A 24,490-nucleotide genomic window follows, 5' to 3' on the forward strand; every position below is an offset into this window, starting at 1 on the left:
AAGAAGTCATCCAATGAAAAGAACTGGTATATTCAATCGATACAAGGCCTGGCTTTATAAAACTGAGCATGAGTGCTAACATGCTAATGTGCTAAAACTTATGTTTTCTCCGTGGAGTATGTCTGGTTTAGATGCAGGTAAACCCCATGTGTTTTGTTACAGTGTACCACACTATCACAGTAGATTTATCTTGGTCTGTTATTGGCATTGTCCAGTCAAACAAATATAAATTGAAACTTACTAATTGGTGTTTAGAAAAATCCATTTCCCAGTCAAGTTCAAAATGAGAATATAATGCCTTGTTTTTCAAGAGCTGCCTATTTCAAGGAGAGGTCATGCATGGTACTGACACAAATAAAGTGAGAGTTAATTTCTTGTTAATGAGTTAAAGATGTCAAAAGGACAATAGCTTTAGGGCTCAATTATGTCTCTGCAGAAGCAGATGAGAGTGGAGAAAAGCACATCAGTTTAGTTTTTTTCCTACCCAGTCATGTTTTATCACAGAAATGTCAGTGAGTTCCTATTTTTAAAGTCCTTTGGACTCACACGTGCTGTTTCTGCAATAAATCGTTTGGTATTTGGAAGTGTAGATATAAGGACTTTTCTGAGGGTTTTTTAACACAGATTATTTTTGTGATCTGTGTTACAATCTGACCCCGCAAACATTTATATTGGTAATCTCAATGTGCGTAGAGCTGCGACACAGGGTTAAGAGTCAAGATATGGTGTTAACTTCACCATGAAGTTGCACCAATCATCTTCAGGGCAAGAACATTTCACCATGGAGTTTATTTGTTGAAAGATGCTGCTGAAGGATTCACAAAAGGTGCGGACACCACCCCACACTCTCCAGCTTCACACCTGGAGTGACACTTCCCAGTACCTCTGTGCATAGCCTTTGTCACCCTAAGCAGTGTCTTGTCTCAGAAATTAACAGGCAGCCCAAGAGAAGGCAGAGGAGTATGTATGCACATGTCTACTACAAGCCACTGCCTTCTTCACCTGTACCTCTGAGGCTGATGGGGAAAATGTGTAAATGCATCTCTCCAGGGCTGTAGGACGTGACATGCTGGCCGTGCACAAAAATCTTCTACATCGTCTGAATGAAAACAGCGTGGAGGAGAGCTCGCTAACAGCCAGCGTGAAAATGTTACAGAGGGAGCTTTTTTCTCCAAGTGCTTTGTGAAATGTTACGGTACAACTATAATTGAGGTTTTCAGCTATTTCCTTCAGGGATTAATTACACACTGCTGTAAGAGACAGAGGTAAGAACATTTGTCTGAATGCTCACTGTTTAAACCTTAATGATGAACACAATATCTCCACTGTTGGCTTGAAGGTTTGTACCTATTTCCCTGGCATATCAACTTCACCTTGTTTACATTTATGGCCTTTGCTTACTCTTTCTTGTCTTGCTTGCTCTAGTGTCTCCAGCCTGTGCACTGCATCCCTACCCACATATGTTCAGTGTTCTGAAAATGGGTATTAGCAGGTCTGACAGTGAAATATATCTCTTGGCATTATGTTTAAAGAATAAGCAAACATAGAGAAAGATCATAAAATAAATTTAAAAAAGAAATAAAAGTACCTTGGCCCCAAATACGCTAATGCACAGAACCTTTACAGCAGCTGAGATCTCATGAAAAGCATTTCTCCAGTCAACATCCTTACAGAGATTTTCAACTTGTAACAATAATCAAGGAATTCTGCTTATTAATGCTGAAATTACAGATAATGGTCTATATTTCCACAACTGTGCAAGAAAACCCACTTTCTTTGGGACTTTTCATGCAGCCACTATTTCTTTTGCTCCTCTTACCCATACTGTAAGAGCACAAGATCCTGTTCCATGCCAGTTTTATCTGTCTTTAGGATTTTTCAGTCGCTGGACAAGGTGCCTGTAGATTTGGCTCTTTCTACCTTAAAATTTTCCAACGTTGTCCCCAAAGACTTTGTATCTCCAGATATTTCCACACTACTCTCATGCCGTAGCCAGGGCATTCAAAGACACCGTTTCTGCCAAGTGAAGACAACTTCCCTCCAATTGGCTGCAAATCAGCTATCACATTAACAGAGAAACCAGGAGCTCAATCTCTCCATCCTATCCCCACCTCACAATAATTATTATGTTTAAAGGCCATCAGGACGTGATTCTTTATAGTGCAGCTGCAGCCAGTTTGCACAACTTCGGCTCACAGGCCTTGTCCCTGTTTCATTTAAGGAGAGATTTCATGACTAGTGTTCTGCTGCTACATCTCCAGGCTGAGTCTTTGCCCTTTGTGACCTAGAAGTTCTTCTATTTCTGCAGTTCTTACGGCTCTGCATCACCACCCTTTCCTGTAAATCAGTTCTAGATGACAACATCCTGAAGTGGCACTTCCCAAGTCAGATTGGTCCAGATATATAGTTTGCCAAAGTAAACATTAAATTGAAATCCTCTCTTCTTCCATTAGTTGAGTCAGAGTAGCATCTGCATCCCTATGAAACAGCAGAGTCAAATCCAGCCACCTGCATCACTGCAAATACACGTGCCATCTGTTTCTTATTAAGGGCTGTCAAATTCACATCATTCAGAACTGGGTCTGTGCTGCCAGAGAAGCTGTTTAGAAGTGGCACTGGAAAAATAATGAATGCCAAGAAGATAATCTGAGGAATGTGTTAGTTTTACTTCTCGTATAATTTTTATAGTTTCTTGTAGATATGCTAAAATCATGAGGAGAAAAATGGCAAGAGATGGCTTTCTTATCCTGAGACATCTGTCTGTAGTGCAAACCAGTTAATATGAACGAAGGTAGAACTGCAAAGAGGAGAAGGGTTTACCAGGGAAATAATGTATGGTAAGATAAGGTGTGGTGGATGCTGCTATGCTTAACCGTTCTGTTCTTTCCTGTGAGCGAGGAAAGTAGATTAATGTAATATTGCCATGGAGACATGGCCTTGGTCACACTGTCTTGATATCAAACAGATTTGTAAATCGTCATGCTGTGCCCACACGGTAGCAACATTCAGAAGCGTAGAGGAGAGAGAACCCTGACAACCACCAAAAGACTGAGGCAGGGTGAGCTTGACCTTGATAAGGAGTTCAGCTAAGTTATCGGTGCCTGAATTTCCTCTGAAATTTGGAAGGTTCAAAGACCTGTTGGAAAATGGGAGTGTAATGGTGACCCCTGATGAAGATCAGAAGAGGGATACTGTAATTTGGTGAGGAGAGCAGAGTAGTCGCCTGCTAAATCTGAACTGGGGAAATGCCTTGGAGTCGACCAGGGAGACAACTGTGCAGAGACTTGCAGAAAGAGCAACATTCATTGCCTTCCACAGAAATGGTGTAACAGGCTCAACAACTGAAATGCACAAATGAGATACAATTACTCTTCTCTGTCTTGCTCTTGCACTAATCAAGATCGTGTTCAGTTTAGCTAGTTCCCCTTCAATGCACATCAGAAAGTGGATGGAGGTGTAGCAGGTCCTCTCAGAGGCTGACAGCCAGGGGTGGTGTGATTTGGGTTGTAATACTAGGAAGCTTCTAGTCATTCATTTGTGGTGTGCTTTTCTAATCGCCTCCTAGAGGGAGTTCTGACTCATGGTTAACATCACAATTAATGGGGATTAGAGTCTTCTAAGGAGGTAAATTATGTCAGAACATTATCCTGTGTCACCATCCTTATTACTAAACTATCATGGGGAGTAGCACATTCATTATTTGTTTAAAAGTTGCTGTTTATCTATTAGTGAAAATGAGATGTTATAGGTGAGATGACAGCTTTTATGAAGAGGGGATAAAATGAAAGTGAGGAAAATGGCCTCTGAAACCTAAAACAATACAGTCAGAAATTGTTAATACTAATACTTTGTGGTATCAACCTGGACCTCTTGAACAGCCTCTGCCTCTGTTTGTGCTTTTGTCATATCGCCATCAGCAGGGCTGTGCTTGAAAGTGAAGATGGGTGGGGTGGCTTCTTGCCTTGGGATGTAAGGCTGCCATGTCCCCTCTCAAAATGAAGCTGTGAGACTTGTGGGAGATCCTGGAGGTCCTCTTCCATCAGCTTCCTAAGATATATATTATACTGATGCGAGGATTTTGTATGCAACTTATAGGTTCAGGGAAGGTGGTTTCCTTTCACATATTGCTTGTATATACATAAGCTCAGCTTCATGCCGGTGAATTTGTTTTTTCACAACTGAGTTCAAATACCATAAAATAATTGACTTTTTTTTTTTTTTCCCCCCACAGAGATGCAGTCAGGAGTTTGTCGGGGCTGAGGAGAATCTGTCTGGGAACGTGCCCTAACTGCTAGGCATAGTACCTCAACTAACGAAATGGAAAGGATTTTCTTTGTCCATGTGTTCTGTATCCCTTCTGCTCAAGCTGGCATTCTGTCTCTGCTATGTTCTCCAGGAGAGATGCTCTACTTGGCACCCGTGAGAAAGACGCCAACCACACTGGCCCTGTCAGAGGCCTTGCTTGCTGCCTTGCCTGTTCTCGTGCCTGGGTGAGGCATGAGTGAAGTGCCTCATGGTTCAGGCTGGGGCAGCTCCGGGCAGTCCAGCAGCAGAGCTGTGGGCATCTGGGGGAACACTTAGGCTAAAATGACAGAGGTTTTGGATATAGGTTCTTTAGAGTTTTGCAGCTGCTGTGTTTTGATCTCACATGTCTTAACCTGGTCTTTTTGGTTCAGCATGCTGGGTCTCCTGAGTCTCTGAAAGAAAAATATCAAATTAAATAAGAAACTGGTCCAAGATGAGTTTTAACATTTGATGTTCTGAAAGAAAAACTCGTAGCACCTTATCTAAATCATTCTTGCAGCTCAGCTATGTGTTGTCTCTCACTTTGCAGGGTACGAAAGTAGAGAAATGTTACATCAATATTACACTAGGAGGCAATCTTTTGCTCTTGAAAGACACTGTTCAGGTAAAACAAGGTCTCTTTCAGGTCATTTGTACTGTAAGGTTGAGGAGCTTTATTTCCATTTTCTTGAAAAAATATTGCTTTTGAGCTGAAAGAAATTATAAAAGAAGAGATCAAGGTCATCATAATCATAAAAGTAATTTGTGGTCTTCATAACTTATGTGTAAAGAAGGATTATTTGGTTGAATATAATAGTCTCTGACCTGAGATGGCCACCCTCTTGAATAACCCATTTTAATGTGAACGCATGTTGGATGAATAAATACTTTGTACAGAAGATACCCAAAACCAAGAGCTTCTGTGCGAGAAGTTCCATAGACAGTGTTAAAAAAATTCAGCCTGGATAATTTTTCATAAAAGATTGTTAAACTACATGTTGTATACTGCTGATTTTCCTTTTTTAGTTGATTTGCCCAAAAATTCTGGAAGGGTTAGATTGCAAAACAGTGATGGACAAAGGGTGTTTCTCCCCCACCTAAGCATGGGAATGAAGTATGGCTTTAAAGAGAACTGAAGATCTTGTTCAGAACAGGTTTGCTATTTGTGTGATTATGCCAGAGAGTATTGTTTTCTGAAAAACAATGAATAGAGTAGATCATAGTACTGGGACATGTAATTTATGAATGAGCCAAAGCCATACACACTAAAAGTTTGCAATATTTTGGCCAGTTTGGGTGCATTTTGATTGTGTTTGGCAAACAGGCAGTGTTTCCTGGCAGATAGGGGGCTGGACCAGTGCACAGAGCCGGGATCTTAACCAAGCTCCAGCACTGGCCAGTTATGTGCCCTAAAACACAACAGTTCCCTGCCTCGTTTTCCCTATCAGTGAAACAATGAGGTAGTAAGTCTTATTTTTAAATGTTCTAAGACCTATTAATAAAAATCAACATTTAAATTTTAGGTATATGTTACTGTTTGGTGGCTTGGATTATTTTTTTTTAACCATTTAGGGCAGTTATTAATTAAATGCTTTTGCATTCAAACAGACTGGGGAGGTAGTATGTTAAATAGCTTGGACATAGGCAGAATGGAGTCTCTCTTAAATAGCCAGGATGAGCGGTGTGCTGCACAGCTCTGCTCTCCATCAGCCATGCTGCTGGCACCCCTGTATCTCCTGTACAAATGCGTGAGCAGGGAGAGAATAAAATCAGGGAACAGATCTAGCTGAAAACCATCCAAGCAAAAATATGCGTATATCTGTTTATTTTGGCTGGATGGGTTCTCTGACTTGCTTCACTGCGCAGCCTCCCCAGCAGCTCTGCAATTACAAGGAGGGAGGAGGGGAGGCTGGAGGGGACATGTTTTGTGTTTGCACAGCAAGGTTTTGGTAGCAGGGGGGCTACAGGAGTGGCTTCTGTGAGCGGTTGCTGGAAGCTTCCCCCGTGTCTGACAGAGCCAATGCCAGCCGGCTCCAAGACGGACCCGCTGCTGGCCAAGGCCGAGCCCATCAAGCAATGGCGGTAGTGTCTCTGGGATAACAGAGTTAAGAAGGAAAATAAAAAGCCAACATAGGACCAGCTTTTGCAGCCAGAGAGAGGAGTGAGAAGATGTGAGAAGAAGGAGGGGGAGGAGGTGCTCCAGGCGCTGGAGCAGAGATTTCCCTGCAGCATGGTGAAGACCATGGTGAAGCAGGCTGTCCCCCTGCAGCCCATGGAGGATGATGGTGGAGCACGTATCCACCTGTAGCCTATGGAGGACCCCATGCCAGAGCAGGTGGAGGCACCTGAAGGAGGCTGTGACCCCATGGGAAGCCCACGCTGGAGCAAGCTCCTGGCAGGACCTGTGGTCCCGTGGAGAGAGGAGCCCATGCCAGGGCAGGTTTGCTGGCAGGACTTGTGACCCCGTGGGGGACCCACGCTGGAGCAGTCTGCTCCTGAAGGTCTGCACCCCATGGGAGAGACCCACGCTGGAGCAGTTCACGAAGAACTACAGCCTGTGGGAAGGACTCACGTTGGAGAAGTTCATGAAGGGCTGTGTCCTGTGAGAGGGACCCCAGGCTGGAGCAGGGGCAGAGTGAGAGGAGTCCTCCCCCTGAGGAGGAAGGAGCGGCAGAGACAACGTGTGATGAACTGACCACAACCCCCCTTCCCCATCCCCCTGTGCTGCTGGGGGGAGGAGGGAGAGAAATCGGGAGTGAAGTTGAGCCCAGGAAGATGGGAGGGGTGGGGAGAGGTGTTTTAAGATTTGGTTTTATTTCTCATTCCTCTACTCTGTTTTGTTTGGTAATAAATTAGATGAATTTTTTCCAAGTCAAGTCTGTTTTGCCCATGACAGTAATTGTTGAGTGATCTCTCCCTGTCCTTATCTCCACCCACGAGCCTTTTGTTATATTTCCTCTCTCCTGTCCAGTTGAGGAGGGCAGTGACAGAGTGGCTTTGGGGAGCACCTGGGCTCCAGCCAGGGTCAACCCACACAGAAGGGCACAGCTCATGAGCAGTGGGGCTATGAGCCACTGGTGTTTGTCTGCTCGCTCACTTCTTAAATTGCAGACCATAGATCACTCTGTGAGCTTGTGTTGAGGAATCTTCAGGAAAAGGCTGATCTCCTGGCCCTCCAAGATTTCCATTCAGTGGAGTGAAACCTTAAGGATCAGAGCAAAGCTCTCCTGGAGAATCCTGCAATGCACAAAAGGTGTGGGGGCTGAGTGATGAGGATGGAGCAAGCAGGGTCTTTTGTGTGTCAAGGGCCTGGGCTGTGCTGCAGAGCTCCTCTTCAGCTCAGCTGCTCCTCTTCACACTGTGCATCAGCTGGGCTACAGGGTCTCTCTATTCCTATAGGTCCATAGGTCCCCAAAGGCTGTACCAAAAGCCTTGGTATTTCTGATTTGCTAGTTCTTGTTAGTATGACTGCTTGTGGGCTGTTGAATTGTATGATGAGGGCCAAATAAGGGTGCCTAGGGCTTTTGGTAACATTTCAGTATGCAAATCTATGCATGTGTAGCTCTAGTAACCACTGAGGAATCGTTTGCGGAACTCCTTTTGGGGTGGCAGTGGATACTACTCATGGGACCATTCAGCATATCCACAGAGTCCTGCTGCTCTTGGTTTTGGTACGGCTGAGCCTCTGCTTTGAAGCTGATCTCTGTGGGTAAAAAGGCTATCCCAGGATCTGGCCTTCGGTGTACTTCGCCTATTAATAACCTGCAAACAATACAAGGATTGTATGGGCTGATTTCTGTTTGCTTTTCTTCTTCAGTAGACTACCTGATAATTTCCTATACTTTCCCTTTAAAACACAACCTAAATCCTGAAACACAGCTTAGATATTGTTGTGATTTAAGCTGGCGGGCAGCTAAAACTTCCACACAGCCGTTTGCTCACTCCCGGCTCACCAGTGGGATGGGGGAGAGAATTGGAAAAAAAAGTAAAAGTCATGGGTTGAGATAAAAACAGTTTAATAGGGCATTCCTTTAATAGTTTAAATAATAATAATAATAATAATAATAATAATAATAATAATAATAATAGAATGTGCAAAACAAATGATGCACAGCACAATTGCTCACTACCCACTGACTGATGCCCAGTTAATTCCCAAGCCGTGGCACTCCTCAGCCAGCTCCCCACAGCTTATATGCTGAGCATGACACCATAGGGTATGGAATATCCCATTGGCCAGTTTGGGTCAGCTGTCGTGGCTGTGCCCCCTCCCAGCTTCTTGTGCACCTCCTGCAGAAGGCTCATGCTTCCTCACTGGCAGGGCCTGGGAAGCTGAAAAGTCCTTGACCTAATTGTAAACAATGCTTAGCAACAACTAAAACATCAGTGTGCTATCAACATTATTTTCATACTAAATCCAAAACACAGCACTATACCAGCTACTAGGATGAAAAATAACTCTGTCCCAGCCAAAACCAGGACAATATTCTGACAACAGCATTTAATATATGTAAATCAAGTCAAACAGAGAACAATATTTTTTTTCCCCCAGTTGGTTTCTGCTCTAACCTTTCTAATTACAATGCCACATGAAGTTTCATTCACATTGCTTGGACATTAAATGAACTATTAGATTGTGTAGGATTAGAGCAATATCAAAGCCCATATAGATTTTCAGTATTATGCAAAGCTTCTCATTTTCCTTTTGACTTAGAGCACTATGAAGATTATGGGTTGTATTCAGTAATTATACTAGCACTGTTCTTTTCTCTCCATGGGTAAGGCTGTGTCAGCATTTTTATTATAATCCCCTAGTTTCAAAGGACTTTATTACTTGTCCATAAAAATTTGTTCTGAGATATAATTTGGTATTAAACTCTCATCCTGGGATAAGGAGAAGAAAAAACACTTGGTGACTGCTCCCTGGTTTTAGAGGTAGTATGTGCATTTTAAAGTAGTTGAGTCAGTGCTTGAAAATTTTCTACCACTTTTACAATTCAAAACTGACTCTATTTTCTGCAGTGAATGTTGGTAGGTTGCTATTAGACTGCTTGGTGGATTTGTTCTTTCTCCTTCCTGAAGCAGAGAAGGGACAAAGGGTCACAAATACAAAGCACTCAAATCTCAGAGTAAACTTCACCAGTGACCTCTGACACGAGGGCTACTGCACTGAATCCTCTGGGACAGAAGAGTGATGAGATTAAAAAAAGGAATATGTGCAAGGAGTGAGATGGGAATAAAAACAAGCCTCTGGGAAAGGTTCAAAGCTTTTAAAGCAGCTGCAACCAAGATCTTGCACACTGTGCTCACTAATAAGAAAATGGTTGCAGAGGAGGATGAAGAGCTGAGGGAGCTTTTTATTTGTGAGGAATGCTCTGGGGGTGCTCACATTAGCTCATGTATCCTAAAAGTATGATGAATTGTAGAAGTATAGGATAGGTTGAGGATATCATATCTACTCATTAGCAAATAGTTGATTGTGTTGGTAGAAGAGTAAGTTAAAAGATATAAGTAGAGTATCCTGTGACAGCACTTTACAAACTGTCCCTATACCAGACTAACTCTCCAAATGATTACCAGCAGCTACAGACAGCAGGTTGCCAACAGGAAAGTGCCCTGCAAATGTAAGGCATCATCCTAAAGAGCTGTGAGCTAGGTGTTTCACAGCTGTCTCCTCCGGAGGCTTTCAGACAGAATACATCTTTGGCTACTCTGGTTTGATTTGCCCTTCTCACTGCAGGCACTCTGCTATCCTTTCTCTAATTATAGAAGGAGAAAATCACAGAATCATAGAATTACAGAATGGTTTGGGTTGGAAGGGACCTTTAAGGATCATCTAGTCCAAGCCTCTTGCCATGGGCAGAGATACCCTCCACTAGACCATGTTGCTCAAAGCCCCATCCAGCCTGACCTTGAACACTTCCAGGGATGGGGCATCCACAGCTTCTCTGGGCAACCTGTTCCAGTGCCTCACCATCCTCACAGTGAAGAATTTCTTCCTAACATCTAATCTAAATCTACCCTCTTTCAGTTTAAACCCATTACCCCTTGTCCTGTCACTACAGGCCTTGGTAGGAAGTCTCTCTCCATCTTTCTCTTAAGCCCCTTTTATGTATTGAAAGGCCTTCAATACGGCCTTCCCCAGAGCTTACCCTTCTCCAGGCTGAACAACCCCAACTGTCTCAACCTGTCCTCATAGGAGAGGTGCTCCATCCTTCCAGTCGGCTTCGTGGCCCTCCTCTGGACTTGCTCCAACAGCTCCATGTCTTTCTTGTACTGGGGACCTAAGAGCTAGATGCAAGACTCCAGGTGGGGTCTCATGAGAGCAGAGTAGAGGGGCAGGATCACCTCCCTTGTCCTGCTGACCACACTCCTTTTTATGGAACCCAGGACTGCAAGCACACATTGCCAGCTCATGACCAATTTTCGATCCCCCAGTATCTCCAGCAGCACAGAGCTGCTCTCAATCCATTCATCCCCCAGTCTGCATTGATACTGGGTATTGCCCTAACCCACAGGACCACTCTCAGAATGGGCTTCTCATCCTAAGAGGGATAAATTCAGACCTGTAAATTCAGAGACCATTCAAAATGCTTTCTATATTTTGATATACTTTGTAATGGATATGAGCATTCCTCATCAACCTTGAAACTTCATGACTCTTTTACCAGTCTTGCTTGTAGCATGTAAGTCAGTTTGACCCAAACTGAGTCCTCTTTATGAAAGAAGAGGAAATGGGGAAATGTCTTATCTGGGTATAGAAAGGCTCGCACAACTCCAGATCTATCTCTAATGTAACTTCCACTGAGCAGTTGCTGCAGATCATGTGTGGTTAACGTGCATGTGGCTAACCTAACACCAGCAGTGATGTCTGGGAGAGGTTCCATGTGTTACATGGAAAGGTGAGAGAATGAGTTCAAAACAGTAAAACTTGTAATCAACGTTAGTCCTTCAGCTGAATCTCTTCAAAACCCTTTTAGATTAAGACATGACCTCTTCTTCCTCTTCCTTAACTTCTCTCCCCAGATATATCTATCCTGCTTCTCCAGACTCAATGATCTCCCAGATGTCTTAATGACTCTGTAATCCCAGTGGCATCTGACTGTTAATTTTCCTCGAATTTTATGGTGAGAATCCAGTTACACAAGTAGTGATTCCCTTGAAATGTGATGTATTTTGCTACAGCTATGACACCTTTCATGGATTTGTTTAATACGTTTTTGATTTTCAGACCTGTTTATTTGAAGAAGCTATGGATTTCAGTTCCAGCTGGAGCACTGTCTACTGTGTACATGGATCACATTATCTGTGTGGAGCAATTGGACCTTGACTTTGTACCCAGCCCAGGTACCATGGCTCGTTCCTGGGCTTTAACCCATCTTTCCATACACGCCCCCCCCGCCCCTCCCCGTTTCTGTCCTGTTTACTCAGTGAGCTCTGTGTGACTGGGATTATCTCTCACGTTGCTTATGTATCATGGGATCAAAATCTCGGACATAGTGTGTAGGCTTTTCTACAGTGCCAAATAACTCAGCTGTACTTAACGCTACGCTAAACAGAGCATATGGTAGGTGAACTTGGTATTGCATGGTGGGTTTATTTCAGTGCTGACAACTTCAGGCACTTCAGAATTGGCCAATAGATCAGTCTCCTCCTCACTGAACGTGGCCAGAAGTCCAAAGAAGAATAGCTGTATGGACATGAAGTGGTTGCACAGTAGGGAACCCATGACTTCTGGGTGTCATGCTGAAGACAGTCTGCTGGGTGATCCAGCACTGTGTTGCAGCACAGGCTTCACAGCAGAAACGCTGCTGTAGCAGGGCTGGGGAGCTTCAGCTGGGAAGAGCTGAACCATCTTCCTAATTTGTCTCTACCGTCTTACCAGAAAGACATCTTGCCTTTTGCCTGGCTTGCAGCTGTTGTTCAAATTAAAAACCTGGCAGCAGTGGCTGAGTTATGCTTATCTGCTCCTTAATCAGAGAGCTCCAGAGAGGAGATCCTTGGTTAGGGAAGGACATTGGTCAGGAAGGACTACTGAGCAAAGAACTTTATTTAAGCTGTCTCAGTTTGGGCTAAACTGGTGAGAAGTCTGTTAAGTTACTGACAGAATCATTCTTCACAGCTGTCAGAGCTTATCCATATGCTAGAAGGATCATTAATATGGCTAAAATGGAGTATTTATCACTCTTGTGCTAACACGTAGTGTGCTTCCCATAAATACTATTTAAAAGGACTTGGGTCGAGATTGTTTAGTGTTTGCTTCAGAGGATGGTAAAACATTTCTACATTTGATTTTTGTCACCGTTACAAGCTTTTTCAAAAAGTTCTGTACCATGCATTCATAATGAGAAAGCAACATTTTCTCACTACTCAGTGTCAGGATGAATCAAAGGAATGGCACAATAATGAAAGCTGGGAAGATAAGCAAGTATCTACCACTAATTACAAAGCCAATAAAATTAGGTTGGCATAACTCAAAATCTCTTGCTGTTACACTCAAAAGCAACGTGAAAATATGGATAGAAAAAAATCAAGAGTAATCACAGATTCAGAAGACTGGTGGGGGTTGGAAGGGACCTCTGGAGATCATCTAGTCCAACCCCCTGCTAAAGCAGGATCACCCAGAGCAGGTTGCACAGGATCGCGTCCAGGCAGGTTTTGAATATCTCCAGAGAAGGAGACTCCACAATATGTCTGTGCAGCCTCTTCCAGTGCTCTGTTTTATAAACATTTGAGTTATTAAGTTTAACATGTTTAACTGAATACCGCCTTCCTCCAAAACTACATATTAGTGAAAAATAGTCTGAAGAGCATCTAAGCATCCTCTCTAACCATAATGATTTTACAAAATCCAGCTGATTTCATCAGTTTTTAGCTGATGACTTTTCCAGTCCTATAGTAAGGTTTCTCTACTCCGTTTTATAACATTATGGCTCATTTCTGAGTCTCATAGAAACTGCAGTTTACTTTTATTTTTTGTGCCTCCTTTTAATTTCTCTTATGACCTTCAAGGTAAAATGAAGATTTATATTTTTGTGTTTTCAAATTGTTGGAACCATTTTAATCTTGGAGTCTGCTCCAGCTTCTGATTAAAATTATTTCTTGACTTTAGATATTAATTTTAATGCTATCACACTTCTTTATTTTTGCTGATTGACTCTAGATTATATTTATTTCTCTGGATATGTATTCCTTTTTTTGGTCATAATTTACAAAACTCCTAGGTAGATTACCCCTGCAAAAGTGATGGCGTTTGCATCAAAACATTTTGCTAGCACTTAGATAAATAAAGATTACATTGCCCAAAGTCCTGAATCTAATGCTGTGGAATCTGAGCCTGAAATAATTCGTCTAGACACTAAAGGTGAAATTGCAAAGCTCAGAATAAAAGTGGCTTAATTCTGGAAATATGTTTTCAGAACTCCTTTTAGCCTTGCACTGGAATAGATGCAGTTTGTAAAAGATAAGTTCCTTTTTATAATTTTAAAGAGATGATTTTGGGGTGTCCTAGCTTGACAGGGACCTATTCCAAAGCACTCATAAGTGACATAAGCATACCAGATGTGCCATGAGGGACTCAGATGGGAGTCCTTTCCTGGCACATCTTTTCCTGTCTCTCCATGGATTTTCCTCATTCTGACTTAATGAGAAGAGAAGAAGGATCTCAACTATGTGAGACACAAAGAGGAGCTTATTCCAGGGGTACCTCTTTCATTTTTAAAATATGCCAACTCTGAGTCCCTCTGTTTTGCAACTTGTACAGTCACTTACACAATGAATGAGGGGATGCAAAATGTTTCCCTTAGCTCAGTTCAAACTCTAATTTCAGCCAAAATGGTGTAAAAATCAATGCTGTTTTATGATGGAGTTCAGGTAGAGCTTTAGCAAGCACAAGGCACACACAGGTGATGGGAGATTTGAAGAGTGTCTACTGGCATTTTCAAAGAAATCTAATTTTTACTAAAACCCAATATTAAGTTGTATGTCTACCTGGTGATTATTTATTAAAGCACAGCTATATTGTAATTATATTGTTATCCTGCATATTCCCCGTTGAAGTTACTTTAAAAATTGCTTAATAAAAACACTCAACTGAAGAACATATATTTAGCAGCTTTTTTCAGCTGGCAGGCAAACTCTGCTCTCAAGTTCAGTGACATACCTGCTGATATTTTGATTTTTGAGTACATGTTCCAAGGTCATCTTTTTTTTTCATGCTTTCATGGATTTCTCAGGCTTCCCAAACATTATTTACATGCTTAAATTCCCATAATAGATTTGGTTTGACCTTGGGACACGCAAAAGTGAATTTAAAAGTTGATGGATAAAGAGAGAAAAAATAGCATTTCAAATTTTTGTTTTGCTTTAAAAAGAACAGACATTCTAAATATTTAAAACCCTAAACCCTTCCACTCTTCTTGCCCCACTGGCAATTCAGTTCTTCTTTACTCTGAAACAATATGAATTACCAGAGAAGCAGTGAAACAAGTCTTATAAAAAGGGACTAAAAGGCTAAATAGTTGAGGGAAGAGATTTTTAGCATGCTGAAAACAACCTATTTTGCAGGACATTACCTCAAGCATTCTGGTGGTATCAAAGCAGTCACCCTAAAAAAGGAAGCAATTTTATTACACCAGCCTATTGAAATGCGACGAACGGCGATGTGGGAGAGGAAACCTGCCGTGTTTCTGAAGGTGCTGGTTGTTAAGGAATATATACTGGGTCGTAGAGGGAAAAAGTTTTAGAGGAAAAAGTGTGCTCATCACTCACGATGACAGACAGCTGTGAAAATGCATCAAGCTGCTCTGTGAAACAGAGACATCAGTCCAGCTCTAGACAAGCCAGGTCGGGTACCAGGAGCAGCCTCAAAACCCCAAGCTGTTTTGTCTTTGCTGACACAGTGTCTTAAGTTAGCTAATGTGCGTTAACTAATTAAGCAACTCTTGTTGGTGTCTCACAGAGCCTGTTTCTCAGGATACGTATTAACAGCTTCACAGACTTTTAATATGGCAGCTAGGATCTGTAACTCCCACCAAGTCTGGCTCCACTAGTGACCTGGGATGTGGTGGCATTGTTTGTGCATGTCCCCTCTTCCTTAGTCTGAGTTGGATTTGGCTGTGTTACAAAAAATAAACCCACAACTATTCATTATACAATTTTGAAAGAAAATAACTTCATTAGATTACAATCAGTCTATACAGAAACCTAAAATGTTGAGGAAATGCTTTTGCTGAGCACTGGGTAAGTAAATTCGTTTTCCAGGCATCTACAGCTCAGTGAACCATGATTTATTAGTCTTGAAGACTTCAGAGTATTTCAATCTCTGTTTATCAAATGAAGAGATGGATGCATAATCTTAAAAGCAGCAATAAACATTTCACATATGAAACTTCTAACAATGACAGCTAATTAATTATAGCTTATTTAAGTAACAAAGTAAAATGACTTAAGCTTTTGCATCACACCATCATGCTTTTCTACAAAACAATTTTCTTTTTCCCCAAACGTGTAAAGAATGAGGATCTTCAGCTAGATGGATCTTCAGACTGAGTCCTCAACATCTTTATCCGTTTTTCCAGTCTCTCCATCCATTCATTCCTGAGCCTAAGGACAGAAACATGGATCAGCTTGTCCCCATATTTTTACAGGGAACAGATTCATACTCCTCATGTTTCCTACCGATGCTGTCTTTTGGTGCTTTCCCCCAGCTGTCATGCAAACTGTCCTGCCCCCTTAGAGTGCTTTGCTGGATGACACTTCAGGACTAGCTCTTAAATCCAGATGAGGGCTCACCTGAGCTTTGTGGTTCATCTTCATCTCCAGCATGCCCTCTCTCAAGTGCCTCTGTGTGCCGGAGTGGTGTGCCAGCATGACTTGTCATCTCCACTGGAGATTGCCTGCTGCCACCTGCTGGGTAGCATCACCCAACATGTCCCCAGCCCCCCTGCTCCTCAGAAATGCATTAAATAAGTACCGCATAGAGGTTCCTGAGCACTATTTGGCTTGGAAATGCTGTGCATGTTGAAACTTCTTTTAGACCAATACCAGACAATTTTAGGTGGTAGGTGGCACTTTGTTTTCTTTTTGGTAGTGTCTAGGTACCACAGAAAGGCTGCTTCAAATAGAAAAGACAGGAATTTCACAGCTGAGGAGTTGAGACATTGAAATTAGGTTAGTTACAAAACATGCTAGAGACTAGTTCCCGTGTTCCTTCATCTGTGGTTATTAATGCAAGGCCAGCCTTGCTCTTATTTTTTTCAAGCATCAATCAAAAGAGACGTATGAGGGAGATTTTGAAAAAAATGCTTTCTCATTGAATGATCTCAAGCCAAAATAGCCATCTTTGCATGTGCCTTCAAGTTATGGAGACTTCTTGTGAAGTAAAACTCTACTGATGTTGCTGCAGACTGGTCTTTCTCGTTGTGGCTGATTAAGGTAAATATGACTGATTGAGGTAAACATGGCTATGGGTGATGGTTGCCTTGGTCAGTTAGTACACTTGGACCATCTGCTTTATTATGGATTTACCTTATGCAAATTAAGCCATCATAATTATTTCAAACTCTATTCTTGTGAAAACAAGGCCACAGAGAAAGAAGGTGGGCCCGGTACACATCTGCGTTAGCTCTGCTGTGAACATAAGCCTTGATGTTCGAGACAAACCTGCACTGCTAGATGTTGTCCTGGTAACTTCAGAAAGTTCCACATTTTGGACCCATTTACAGAACAAGAGTGAATTATTCTTTTATCCTGTGAGGCCATAGCTTAGACACGTTAGCATTAGCATGACAATCTGTGAAGCTTTATTATTTTCTAAAAATTTAAGAAAAATACTTTCACCTTTCATTGCATGATTTAAATATAGATACCCCTTTTCTTTAAAAAAAAATTACAACGCAAACTCAAATAACCTTTCCGAATGCAAACTACCCACTTTGTCAGAGCACTTCTTTGCTGACGTTCTTTTTCAATTTGCAGATACCGAGTTTGTTGTTCAATAGTCTTTTCCCAGAAGTTCCTCAGGTCACTAGTTTCGCATCCCCGCACTTCATGACGTATGTATTGGCTATTCATTTTCTCTAAAGGAGAAATATGAAACAACCATATGACAAGTTATTGGTTCCTCATCTGTTTTCATGGCTAGAGCACACTCTTGTTGTTTTGGATTTTCACAGCGTTAGAGTCACACAGCCTTTTTTTTTGTAGGATCAGGATAACAGTGGGCATGACTCACTATTTAAGCTTTTCATTCCTAGCTCTGACACTTGAGGATATGCTGTCTGGAGATTAAGATCAAAAAAATGAAGAAAAAGAGCTCTGGTGACTTACTATTAATCATTACAACACTTACCTTAGCTTTATTTGGGAATGGAGAAAATTCATGTGTATAAAAGTATGTACATAGTTTTATAAGATGCTGACTTGCAAAAGCCACCTTGCTTGTTAAATATTTCTTTGTCTTCTGCAATTTTCAAAACAGAGCAAATTCATTGAACATTTTTATATAACTGTGCCTATTCTGTACTTCCCCCTTCATGTCATCTTAAAAATAAATTTCTGAGTAAATCTTATCCTAGGAAAAGAATATCTGTCTCAGGATGACTCTTCATGGGCTAACAGTCAAGCCCCTGTATCCTACATTACAGCCAGAAAATCATATAATTACACTCAAAACTTCATTACATATGGAATGAGTATATCCATGCTGCCTTCCAAATTGCTGTGTGGTTTTGCATGAACATGCCATTATAATATTTTCCAGAACATTTATTTTTTTTAACAAGTATTTAGGGCTCTCTCATGCATTGTTTGGATTCATGGCAATTATTTGTAATTTATTTTAATCAGAGCCATAGAGAGCTAGTAAACAAGCCCCTCAGGGCTAGCTTGGGAAAGCTTGAAGAAACTGCTGCCATTCCCCTGCTAGGCCTTGTAAGAAAAGCAAAATGGGGAACTCGTAATATTCACATAATTTCATTTGGAGATGTGGCTGTTTTGTGAAAAGCCGAGAAACACATTGTAAAAGACTGTGAACAGAGAACAAAAGCAGCCATTTTGGAGAGGTCCCTTTCTTGCTGGGATTTCCCTGTGGCTCCCTGTGATTCCTTGCAGAACCTCCATATATCAACTAATGGCCTCCAAATGGTAGAAGCACGGTATTTGAGCCTGACTTTTGTGGAAGAAATTTACTGAGCATTTTTTTCAGGTCCTGAGCAAATTATAGCTGGATGGGCAAGCGTTGGCATCAGTCTGTAATGTGAATTGCAAGTACAGCTGAACACCTCCAGCTGTGCTAGGGGATCACCAATTCCAGGTCAAAAGTTCTCTTACTGTATGTGTTTTCATAAAATATATGTATTCCTTGAATATCCACATATATATCAATGACAACCCAAATCTCTCTTTCCAGATAGCAGTTACTACCCTTTTTAATGTTTTGTGTACCAGGAATAACCTAGAAATCTATGAAAAAAATATGGTAACAGCAGTCTGGGTCAGACTAATGGACTTGCCACTCCAGGAGTCATTCACTGAGAACAACAATATTTCTGAAGAGCAGCAAGTAAAATTCCCAGATGTCACTGAGGCTCGAAAATAAACTGCCAGGAAATAATGTCTCCCAGTTTCTTTAATCAGAAGTGATCTCAAAGCATAATAACTTCATCCTTCTGAATGATTATGAATTCCTGTTTAATATACTGTGGATATATATGAGGGTGAATATCTCTCCTGAATAAGGCAAAGTTGTGGAGCTCATTGCCACGAGGTGTATCTGAGCCCAAGTGCGTGCTTTCAGAATATACATATCCTTTACTGGTTTTAAATGCTCTGCCTCCTGGTTTGATTGCATATATTCTTGGTGCTCGCTTCAATGTATTTTATAAATGTGTCTCTCCAACACCTCTCCCCACAGGAAAAAATCCCAAGGAAAAAGTTCTATACCTAGTAAAAGAGAAGTTCTGAATTAGTTTTCATTGTTATTCACCTTACCTCTGGTACTGGCAGTATTTAGAAGAATGTTAGAACCCTATTGAGACTACAAAGTGTGTATAGTACCATGCATTATAGGTTTGAGTGGGGTTTTTGGGGGTGGGCAGGAATTAATGCTTTTTTCTGTCTATTATCTGTGAAATTTTATTTGTGTGTGCTTGCTGAGGCACACTAAGAACATTGTCCACACCTATCCTTTTTTTCTAACCTTTTATTTTGTGTTAATATATGGATACCTTGGTGTTGCATTTTCTCTTACTCAGCCCTTAATCTTCCTCTTTATTTTCTTTCACCCTAATACTGGAGAAGACTCAAATATGTATCAAAACAACTAAACTTAGAATTTCTGCATCATTATTTTACCCATCCTTGTACATCCTTCATAAACACCAGTGTGTCAATGTGCCAGCAGCTACTCCTCTAAACTGTAGAATAATCCTACCCTAAACTACCTTTTATTTCAAACCTTCTATTTAAGCCTGTTCACGCAGTGATTGTAGGAACTGTACGATAACTCTGCTAAATAACACACCTGGGGTTTTTTTTTGCCTTTATGCATTGAGTGCATAGGTGTTTGAATTCACCGCTGCCCTGCCATCCATTTCAAAACTGTTGCCATAAACCTTAAGGGTTGTGTGGGCAATGAGGGATATCAAACCTAGTCTATCAGTATTTCACTTGCCTTAAGATAAAGTTTCTGAGCTAAAATCTCAGTGACAGAAACTCTTCAGCTTTTTTTCAGAGGAGAGTAACAGGACTTAAACCTGTATTGTGGCTTCACACCAGCAGTTGTCACCTGGGTACAGTTTATTTTCATGCCTTGGAACCTCATTCAAAGTAGTCAGCAAAAGGGACCTTGTGTAATAGGGAAAGAGAAGGATGGAAGACTTCATGGAAACAGCCTCCAAAGCAGCCTGAACAAATAATCTCTCTGTGTGATACAACAGGTGGGCAGAAATATACTGTTAAAGCATATAGACAGGTATAATAGCACTTTTATAGATCTTGCAGTTAGGTCTGACTTAAACTACCCTGCAACAGCTAGGACTAAATGAATCTTTATTTAAGCCTCTAGTGACAATCCTTCAAGAGGACAATAACAAGATCCTCTTTCTGGTAATCATCTTTGACAGTGCCCTGGTTGCAAGCTGGTGAACAAATGTAGCTGCTCTCAAATGAAAGGAATGGCTGGAAAAATTCTAGGAAGGCTTTATCCTACACAAGATGAAGATGATTGTGATTGTTTACTTTTAGATTTAATAATTTTAGAGCAGGTTGATATTATTTAGACTCACTTTGTAAAGGAGATCTTACAGTGGTAGAGAAGCTGTGACACTAGCACTGTTATCCGGAACTCAAAAAATATATCAATAGAAAAAAAAGAGGAATGTAAGATCAATTTGATGTGACATCGTGGCTTTTTTGTAAGTAAAAAAAAATCAATAGTTTGAGGCTGGAATTCACTGGTTCTATAAGAAACCATTACCACCACACGAAACATACCGTTTCATGGAGAGAATTGGAAGTCACAAGTTTCTTGGCTAGAAAATGGTATGTAAAGAAAAATGTGGGTTTTTTTCCTGTAGTAGCACACAAATTGTTATTTTAAATGTTGGTTTGTTTGTTTGTTTGTTTGTTTTTTAAATTTACAAAGCATATACACAGGTCAGGAAAGGTATTTTTCCCCCCTTCTTGTGCTTCTTGCATAGTACAAATGGTCAGAGTTTTCAGGGTGTTATACATCTTCCTAGAAATAACAAAATATTCTATTCATCTACCTTTCCATGGACCTTGTTTGGTGACTGTGCTTATTATATAAATGCATTGGATTAATAAAAAAATTGCATGATGTATAGGGGAGTATACTATCTCTGCTAATGATGATGTTTGACTTTAAAACAATAAGAAATCTGCTTTAGTTTTGGAAAATGGGGCTAGTAATCACAGCCATGATTTCCCTCTTTTTCCTTGGATCTTGGATACATCACTTCTACTTCTGCAGCTGGCAGCAATTCATATCTCAAAGGGCTGATCGAGGTTTGCTTTGAGATCCTGCTGGGGAAATCATACCAGTTTCAAGTCTAACTTAGGTCTTCAGACCCTCGGTAAAACTCTTTGGGGGCAGAAGAACGCGCTTTAGTTTAATCCCCTGTACCCTTCCATTTGTGTGGCAGGTCATATCAGTGCAGTTGGTCTCGTGAATGGCCTGAGCTTCGGTGCCGCTCGTGAGCAACGTGGGGAGAGGTTTCTCACAGCTTTCCGACTACCTCACTGGTGCCTGGTTACAGAGCTGCACCTCGCGGGGCTGACCCGGAGCACCAGCCTGGGGATGGGGGAAGGCTGGTACAGTCTGCTGGTGCACACAGGTCCCTAACACTGTGCTGGTCTCTTTCAAAAATTCATTAGTGTATCTCATCATTAAGGACAAGTGGCTTTGCATGTATACTGTACTGTTCCCTTCCCACGTGTACTTTCGCATTACAGGCCATCAATCTGTGCTTTTCTTTTGCAAACAGTATCATCTGGAGTTTGCAATGAAATAAGGGAATTCTAGACATGTGATTTATTCTGCCAGCAGTATTTCCTAGTTCGACAGAATTTGAAGTACACACTCTTACCGGCATGTGTGCTCAGTCAGGAGCTAATTCTCTGGGTATAAACTCCATTTCCATGCAATGGGAATTTTCTGTGTATGAAAACGACAGCCATACTGACATAACTCAGTAATACTAGTAGGAGTTACCTGTGTGCATGAGTTTCAGGTGTGCATCGAGCAAATAAATTCTAACATGCAAGTTAAGCAATTTAACATGCAAATTAAATTGTTTGCACTCAGCCACAATGCAGCAGTCTCTGTTCATCCATTCTCCTTGTTCCTAATTCCCACAGTTCATTATTGCTTTTCTGTGAAAAACTGATGGGTCTGAGTCTATTTTTCTGATTTGGAGAATATCTATTCTTGAAATGCTTTGAACTGTTAGAAAATTTGGATGTTTTCTCATACGGTACTTTTATACAAAGAAACATATTAAGGCAAGGCTTGTGGCAGCTATGTGGTTTTTGCATCTCAACCTGCTACAGTAGCAGTATCAATCACGCTGTAAGTGCTTTCTTCTGCCCCTCTCATCTGTTGGTCCTCTGTTCTCTTTATCTGCTTTCAGCCTTCCCTGGATACCAGACACCTGAACGATTGAATTATTGAACTGGAGGGAACTGATTCTCTGCCTTGCTTTTCTGTACCAGAGGGCTCAGCAGTCCCCTGGCTGAGGGCTAAAATTCTTAAAGCCTTTTGAGGAAAACACTTGAGGAATCAACAGTCTCCTTTCCCTCCAGGTCATCCATTCACTTGTTACTATCCTAGTTCTGCTCCAGTGCCTATTTATTTATTTAGCTACTTGCTCTCTTCCACACTGCAGTTATCACCGACTCTTTTCCCTCAGTCCACAGCCAAGGGCTTCCATGAGATGTGCCTCCACTTTTCCCTTCTCTGCCTTCGTGTCTGCTGAGCTTCTCCTCCTGCCCTCTTCACCTGCCGTGCCAGCCCTCCAGCCTAACCTGGCTGATTCACACCTCTGCTTTCGAGCATCTTTCTGGCTGATTTCCCCAACTCTGTTGTTCTCTCTGGAAAATCTCTCTCCACTTCTTGCTGGAGCTGCATTTCTCCCTGACTGCTCATACTGATCTCACCAGACTTTCCCTGGAGCATCTTTTCAGTGCTCCTCCCCAGCTTCTCCCACTCGCTGTGCCTGGCTCGCCGTTCCCAGCACAACCAGCAGACACGAACAGGGCTGTGGTGGCAGTCACACAGAGGCGAACGCCAAGCAAACAGGCTTGCATACGCATCGTGCGATACAGATTGCCCAAATGCCTTTCCTGAGCTTTCCATAGATTTGTCCAGCTCTTACAGGCTTTTAATTTTCAACATCTAAGGCATACTTAAAGTGGCTGTAGTTTGCTTGTGTGATCAAATATTGTTTCTGATCACTAGATTTTCCCCACTGCCCGATATATTTGAAGTCTGATCCTATGAACTGCTGAATTCATAAGATCAAGTATATAGCATAAATTAATATTTATTAGTCAAGGATCTTGAACATGTTTTGTTTTGTTGTTTGATTTTTGAGTACTGGAGGACTCAATGGTCTAGGATCAAAGAAAATAAATCCTGCCCAGGGCTCATGTTCTTCGTTAGATCAACCAGCGCTGACAAAACATGCAAGAGATACTGATCCTGATTCATGTGAAGGTGTCTACCACTAAATTAAAAAGCCTCTTGGCAGCGGATCACTGTTAAAGAACCTTTGCGAGAGGAGTGTGTGCGTAACCTTGGCTACCATTTAGCCCATCAGTTGAAAACGTACAGCCACATCTCCCAGTGTTTTATCCAGGGTTGTGGCATGAAATTGCCTGTAAATATTTTTTCTGTATCAATGCTACTCAGCTTCCTTAGAATGCTGCTAAACTGGGCACTCTTCCCTGGCATTTTCCTCACACTCTCATCTTTCCTAGAATATACTTTTGTGAGAATTAAAGTTAGAGAACAAACATATTTCTTGTTGAAATTATTATGAAAAATTCACTACAAAAAGCAAATACTTACTTACCTTTGGAGTTGGACTCGTCCTGCAAATAAATCCTCTATGTGACACAAACAAATGATGAATATTACCACTGCAGCCCTGCTTCTCCAGTGTCACAGGACAGTAATGAAATGCATCCCTCGGTACTTTTTATTTGAAGTGGGGGTAACATAAATCCTTCATCATATCAAGGCTATTTTGAACAGAACCAGCAGCGAGATAAGATCATTTAATGAACTTTGCAGCCCCCTGCTTGAGATGACCATGAAACACAGGCCCCCTTGAGAGCATACATCCCTCCCACACTGGCAGATACCTCAGAGAGCATGACTTGGCAAGCGCTGAGAATTTTCTTTAAAATGCGTGCTAGTATTATCCATTTTAATATTCCTCCTGTGAAGCTTGAAAAATTCCACACTACTATCTTAGCTGTAATGGAGGCTGAAATGGTGTGACAAATCACACTTGGGTTTGCATTACAGGGTGACTTACAGAAGTATGCAGTACTTTGGAGCTGTTAATCTAAGGATGTGTGCTTGATTATGACCTATCACACAATCTGTTCTCTTCAAGGCAATCATCATAGGAATTGTCTGTTTGGTTAACATTAGCTGACAAAATGCATTAAACCAGCA

At 41.5% G+C, this 24,490-nt stretch overlaps 1 protein-coding gene across 1 annotated transcript; it reads right to left on the minus strand.

The window, feature by feature from the left end:
• Positions 1–15,782: 15,782 nt before the first annotated feature.
• LOC129199745 (protein FAM240B-like) lies at positions 15,783–24,000 on the minus strand. Its single transcript, XM_054810679.1, has 3 exons — positions 23,880–24,000; positions 17,219–17,363; positions 15,783–15,888 (listed from the first exon to the last, which is right to left on the minus strand). Exons 2-3 carry the CDS (start codon positions 17,356–17,358, stop codon positions 15,810–15,812), a joined length of 219 nt encoding a protein of 72 aa, XP_054666654.1. The 5' UTR covers positions 17,359–17,363; positions 23,880–24,000; the 3' UTR covers positions 15,783–15,809.
• Positions 24,001–24,490: the final 490 nt, after the last annotated feature.

This window comes from Grus americana, chromosome Z (assembly GCF_028858705.1).
Source record: "Grus americana isolate bGruAme1 chromosome Z, bGruAme1.mat, whole genome shotgun sequence".
NCBI classification, from domain to species: domain Eukaryota; kingdom Metazoa; phylum Chordata; class Aves; order Gruiformes; family Gruidae; genus Grus; species Grus americana.

What these genes read in the sequence shown, in the direction of transcription:
- LOC129199745 (XM_054810679.1), bottom strand. Translation starts at nt 17,358, where the DNA reads ATGAATAGCCAATACATACGTCATGAAGTGCGGGGATGCGAAACTAGT. An exon ending in CAAAGAAGTGCTCTGACAAA is followed by an intron (nt 15,889 to 17,218) that starts GTGGGTAGTTTG and finishes TTCTGTCCTTAG; the next exon opens with GCTCAGGAATGAATGGATGG.